At 33.0% G+C, this 7,100-nt stretch overlaps 1 protein-coding gene across 1 annotated transcript; it reads right to left on the minus strand.

Moving 5' to 3' along the window:
- Nucleotides 1-285: 285 nt before the first annotated feature.
- LOC106681463 (facilitated trehalose transporter Tret1) lies at nt 286-5,865 on the minus strand (the record flags this gene model as incomplete). Its single annotated transcript, XM_014421787.3, is given in 3 exon segments — nt 286-2,810; nt 3,702-3,876; nt 5,678-5,865. Coding segments are annotated over 3 exon segments (1,028 nt in total), but the record flags the coding sequence as incomplete, so codon positions are not given.
- Nucleotides 5,866-7,100: the final 1,235 nt, after the last annotated feature.

A 7,100-nucleotide genomic window follows, 5' to 3' on the forward strand; every position in this document is an offset into this window, starting at 1 on the left:
GGGTGCCAGACTCGATCAAAAGCAAAATATTATTTAAATAAATATAATCATGATGTAGCGCTTTTCTTTCAAATTTAATTTTAAAAAAGCAAATTCCATTTCAATGATGAATCTATTGATAACTTGTCTTACTGTATAAGTCAAATTTTTTTAAATTAAATTATTTTAGAAACTAAAAAAAAAAAATCTTCACAATACCTGCAGTATATGTTCAGTATTATATAATGAAATAAATATTATACAAATAATTTACAATTTATTTATTAACAATTTTCAAAAAAGAAAAAAAAACATTAGGATTATAATCTAATTTTTGACAAATTATAATTAAAGCTTGTCCGTTTGACGTTTACATACAACAATCTATGACTAATATTTTAAATATACAATATTTACAAGTCATATTTGCTTACAATATTAAATATCTATTTATGTACATACAAAACATAGGATTTAACCATGAATAATGATCACTGTGACAAAAAAATTATGAATATTTTTGTGAATGTCATTTATTTTTTGTAAAATTTCTTGGCAGAAACACAGTTGATGTGGGCTTGTAATCTTTGTTGAGGTTATGTACGTTACTTTTAGGATATATTTCTTACAAAAAAATAATGCTGGTTATCATTTCTAACCAAAAATAATAAAATGAGAAAATAAAGTCGGCAATAGAAATTTAAAATAATTCATTATTTTATTTTATTTTTCTAATTTGAATACCCTCAGAGAGAGGAACTCTAAATTTAAATGTTACTCTTTTATTTATAATTTTCTCAGAAAAAAACTCATTGATCCGTAAATTCATTTTTTTGTGAACAAAAAACTTCAAATCATTGCCAAAAAGCTATATGGTGGCAAAATATTTATAATTTGTACTGATTTTTGTCAAAAATAATTTACAAACTCAGTGTAAATTAAATTTTGTTAGAAAATGGATGAAAGGTAGTTTGATAGAGCTTGCTCTGTTGCTGTATTGCATTTTTTAATGAGGCGTTGCATTTCGAAAAATTTGAAAATTTTTAATATTTGTTTTATCTAATTAACATTTTTGGTTACAGGTAATAAATAACCAATTATGTAACCTATTTTTTGAAGAAATTCTTTTATCTCGAGATAATCTTGTGCAATAACTGTTAATTAATAAAAACTTTAAAAAATTGAAAATGAACTTATTTTTATGAAATATGAATATATATATTTGTGAATATACTTAAATTATGGACATTTGAGCTAATTAAATTAGTTATTATTATTGATATAATACATACATAATATTTTTTGTATTACATATAACAATTGATTTTAAGATATGAATATTTAATATTTGCACATCACTATAATATTGATCTAGTGAACCAGATATCATACAATAGATTTCAATTGAATATTGCAAATTTAAAATGTATACAAATTTGTGGAATTCTAATTCTACTTCTGAAATGTACATTAACACTAATTTGAAACTCTTCATCCAGTTTTGCTAGGCGTCGAGGATTTGTGTTGAAAGATTTGTTACGAGAAAGTGATAATGATTGAGGGAGGGGGTTTTCGGTTTCCTGACCGGGAGATTTCAGTTAGACCCGCCTACGGGACAAATGAGCCTATCACCGCTCCTCGATCGGCAATCGCAAACGGTATCGGAATATATATGTGGCCATTTGCAGGGGATTTCGGCAGTGTACGTCACACCGGAGCAACCAATCATCGTACGTGATGCAGTTAGCAAACAGCCAATCCCTCTGTTTCTATCTTCGGCTGTCTCTCTTCATTTTCGATATATCGGTTTTTAAGTTGTCGGGAAAATATATCTTGTTATAATTCTTTGAGCCTATAGATAAATAATCTTTACAATTTTAATAAATTAAAAAAAAAAGGAAATCAGATCCTATCTATAATGGATTTATATACATCCATAACAATAAACGTACAATCCACCACTAGATCAGGTCCTTAACAGTCGTTAAAGTCGAGAATATAAACAGTCTTAGTTCCAGACTTAACAAACGGCCCTAGGCGATGACTAGTATTGAGAGAAATAACTCCTTAGTTCCAGTTTGCGCGCATTCATTGTCGTACTTAATGGTATATCGTACTGGGGCATCACATTTTTAGAACTGCAGATTCCTGAAGCTCTCGTTGGAATCAGTCCATTTGAAGCATTTTCTGTATCTCCGCAAAAGTCTTCCCTTTGGTCTCAGGCAGGTACAAAAAGATGCAGACTGTCCCAAAAGCTGTGAACGCGGTGAAGACGCTGTAATTAACGTAAAGACCGAAGTTGTCGCCGATGACTTGGTACATCTTGAGACAGATGAAAGACAGTATTGTTATGTGGAGGGTATTGATACCACATGCTATACCTCGGGTGGTGTTGCAAAACATTTCACTCTGGAGGGTCGGTATGAGCGCTCCAACGCCGAAAGAAACGAAGTTGGTGAAGAGTATGATGGTGAAATATGGGAACCAACCGAGCACGGAGACATCCGTCGAAGTCATCTCCTTGAGGAAGAAGTAGCACGCACTCGCGGCCAAACAAAGAGTAGTCGCAAAGGAAGATATGAGGAGTAGGACCCTCCGCCCGACCCGGTCCGAGAGGCAGGCAGACAGCACAGTGCCCAGGACCAAGGATACTCCAAGGAAGATGGTAACTCCTTCTGCTTCGTCCTGGGAGCCGGAGGTCTCGGCGATCGTCTCCGAGATGTAGCTGAGGACAGTGGTCAGTCCAGACATGATCTCGGTCGTGGACACTACCAAAACAATGAGCAACGCCTTTCGTCCTGATTTTGTACTGACGAGGTCTTTCCAGTTACCTGAAACCAAACCAAAGTTTCAACCAGTTGAAGTGAGTTAAATTTTTTAATTATTATATTTTATTCTTATTTGAGTAAAATTAGCTATAATATAATAACAAAACAGTAATAAAGTTTACAAGAGGACCCTTTTTATGATAGTGCTTCATTAGTGGGCCTCATATTTTACTTTCACTTACCTATAAATGGAAAATACAGTAAAGGAAAATATTGCAATCGTGAAATATTTTGACGGAAATACTAGTATAAAACTCAAGTCTCGCAAAATGGTCTGTATATGTGTGTGTGTGTGTGTGTGTGAACATCATTGATCAAAAACAAAAAGTTGGACCATCCGTAGCTCAAATGGTCTATCGTTCTGAAATCTGCGGGCGGCGCCTGTTCGAATCCGGCCTGGGACGTGGGGGTCCCACAAAATTAAAATTTTTGATATATAAATTTTTCAAAATAAATTCACTAACTACTTATCTTTCAGTACGTCCCGTACAACATTTTTATGAAATGTTGCTTTTTAAAAAGCTATATCTCGAAAACTATTCAACGTAAATAACTCTATTAGGGCTCATATTTTAGCAAATTTATTCTTCTTTAAATAAGGTTCTCTTAGGTTTTCTTGTGTTGTTCCTACTTTTTAAGATATAGAGCTCGAAATGAAAAATTAGTTTTTTTTTATCGCTTTGAAACAGTCGCCATTTTTTATTCCTTCTACCTATACTTGGCAGACTCATCAATTTTGACTATTAATTATACATAGTTCTCATTGAAGTAATTGGAGTGAGATAACTGCCTTTTTTTATCCTCTTGGGCTCTTGTACTATATAGTCATGGAAGCAAGTTCACTACTCAATTTACTGATTTACAACTTTTTATTTATTGTAAGGTTATAGTTACTTTTCTGCTTTCGCTCTTCAAGAATGGAGTCATCGATGGCTTTCAGTTCAGGCTCGGCTGCATCCTCACTGAGGCCTCGCAGCCAGGCCATGACTTTCGCAGCGTCTTGACGTCGTCCTCTCATGAGCAAGTAGTATGGCGATTCGGGGCACCAGGCGAACAGTGCCATGAACACCTGGTTCAAAATATTTCTGTCAGAAATTGAAGTAATAATGGTATACAAGAAATTATAGATTAATATTTCCCATTTATATTTTGCTACTATTAGTTTAATTTATAGCTTGGTGACCTTAGAAGTTGACCCTCCTAACGGTGTAAATTGAATTACATTAAATCATAATTAGGGTGCCGTAAAATGAGGCAATGTTATCCTACATTTTGCAGCATTCCATATATATATTTCAACATTTTCAGATGGATTGGTACACATTTCATCTTTCTATTTCAAAGCGGAAAAAAATTGTAACTGATTGGGTTTGGTAGGAGTGATTCATTATGGCACAATCTCGTCCCACTGATTAAGGTACAACTAGAACTTTTTTTTTTACTTTTATCATGAAACTGCACGTCGATTTCGACTATTACAGCACTCACTAGCCAAACGGTCTCAACTTCTAACACATTACATAAGACTGATCTACATGACAGTAATAAGGCCAATCTGGACATACGGAGTTGAGCTTTGGGGCTCCACTAAACCTTCGAATTCCTCTCGTATTCAATCCTTACAACCCAAAATCCTTCGTAAAATCCTCAATACTCCTTACTTTGTCACAAATAAAATACATAAAGACCTTAATGCTCCCTATGTAACCGATCTAGCCCGAACCAGATATCACTCCTTCCATTATAAACTCTCTAACCAGTCAAACCCCCTAGTTTCTAATCTTCCATTCCTGACAATCCTCCGAGGCGCCTGAAAAGAAGATGGCCACGAGCCAGCTAATGTAAAATGTCATTAGAGTGCTACCAATGGGTAGTTGCTCTACACGCCTGTAACACTTCATTTTAACTAAGATCATATTTGCTAAATGTATTATATAGTATACAGTTGTCAATTTCAATAAAGATAATAAAAATGATTTTTTATCGGTACTACCATCGATTCAGCTGCAGCTAAGCTAGTACATAAGAACACTTCCAAGTATTGTTTTATGAAAAAAATTCTTCCCAAAAATAAACAGGTATTATAAGGTTTTTTTTTATTTAAATTTTAAATTAAAAACGAAAACGTTTCTGTTTTTAGTTTTTATGTTACTATTATTATTTTTATTTTTTTGTGAAAGCATAAAAAACAAATCCGCACTTCACATAACCTGCTCACCACTGAAATTAAATAAAGTTAAAGGGGTTGCACAATCTTGCTGCATGATGTGAGTTTATTTTAATTATTTCATGTTAATCTGACATGTATTAGATGAATATAAATATATTACTTAGCAATTCGCAAAATTAATCCTTCATGTCTCGATTATCAAAACTTTTCACAACCAGTTGTTAAAACAGTGAATTGCTAAAAAAAATTGTAAACGTCTAGATAAGAATACACATTTATTAGAAGAGTGTCATAACTCTTGTCGATTTGATATTTTCTGAATTCCGTGCCAGTCAATTTATCGCCATACTTGGCACAATCTCACCTCATTTTACGCTGCAACTGTTAAATTACATTTAAAGAAGCCGTCTAAACTATCTAGGATATACTCTAAGAGCTTATGTACAAATTTTACTTAATGAAATTATACTAAAACGTTTAAGAAATGTTTCTTATATTGATATTTCCAAAAAGTTTCTCATTTTGTTTCTTTCCCTTCACACTAACTGTCTCTGTGTAAACTTATGTTTTCTTATCTTCCTTTCGCTTCATACAATTTTATTTTTATTTTCTCAACTTTATTAAGTAAGTGTGACTAAGGATATTAAAGCTATCTTAGCATTATCATTATTTTATGGTAAAATATTAGCGTTCCTCTTACCAAAGGTGGGCCTATCGAGAACCAGGTGAGACCTGTGTACCCGAAGAAAGCTCCAATGACGTACTGGTAGAGTACACCGAGGTACCACATTCCCTGGAAGACTGAGGACAGTGCTCCTCTTCTTGAAGGACCGGAGATCTCTGCGATGTACATCGGGAGTATTGTGTACTGCACCGACATTGCCATACCTGCAACATCGTGAAGTTACCATAGGAACTATAGTATAAATCAGTTTATTATGATATAAGAACTTAGGTATAAAATGTAATTCAATAAAATTACTATAACAATTCTATTACTCCAAGCTTGGTAAGTCGACATATTTGATAACTCAAATATTAGATTGGTGCATATGAAATGTCGGATTTTTTTATACATGCAAATATTTCTCTTTCTGTTTTCGTTATGTTTTATATTTTCGTACTGTCCATCGGCTACTTCCTTTATTGTAAGTGCTGTCAGACATATGTGCATCTTATGGATCTAGAGATATTTTTTTTGAAAAATCCAACATGTTATACGAACAACTAGAAAATAACATTTTGTGAGTTTATTTTGTCAAATGTCATAAAAAATATTACTTCTACAAAGCTAAACATAATGAACTATTTTGTAGTAAATTTAACTAGCTTTAATTTGAGCGCTGGCAGACATCTGTAAGTCCAATGGTTTCTGAAATGAAGCTTTCCATAAATCAAACTTTATGTGCGAACAACTATAAATCAATTTAATTGAGCAAATATCATGAAAACTACTATTCCTGCAAAGGTAAAGTTCATAAACTTCTTTATAGTCCATTAAAATAGCTTTAATTTGAGTGCTAATAGACATCTGTACGTCATATAGTTCCTGAGATATAGAATTCTCAAAATAAATTAACTAATTACTAATCTTTCAGTAGATTTTTTTAGGAATTTTGCTTTTTAAAAAGCTATATCTCGAGAACTATTGGACGTATATAGCTCTTGCATGTTAAATGTCGGATTTTTTATACAAGCAAATATTTCTCTTCCTGTTTTCGTTATGCTTTTATTTTTGGCATAACCTCGTTTGTAGTTGTACTGTCCATCGCCAGGGTCACATTTAACAAAGGTGATTTTATCAAAACTGTTCCTTTTTATTATTAGTTTTGAATTTTGTACCGATATGAATTCCACCGATATTCGTGTATTTTTTTTGTATGAGTATAAACTTGGCAAAAGCTGGACGCAATATAAAGCAGGCGTTTGGGGAGAATACTGTTAAAGATCAAAAAATTAAGATGAATGATTCTGTTAAGAATTTGAAAAATTTCGGTCGGGTAATTTTTCACTACAAAACGAACCGCGAGGAAGACCCAAAACGACGGCATATCTCACACAGGACAATTGCAAAATTATTTGAATTAAAATATGAAGTCTTGCGCAACCAGCCTATTCATTGG

The sequence above is a fragment of the Halyomorpha halys genome, unplaced genomic scaffold (assembly GCF_000696795.3).
Source record: "Halyomorpha halys isolate HHAL.00 unplaced genomic scaffold, Hhal_1.1 Scaffold342.1, whole genome shotgun sequence".
Classification (NCBI taxonomy): domain Eukaryota; kingdom Metazoa; phylum Arthropoda; class Insecta; order Hemiptera; family Pentatomidae; genus Halyomorpha; species Halyomorpha halys.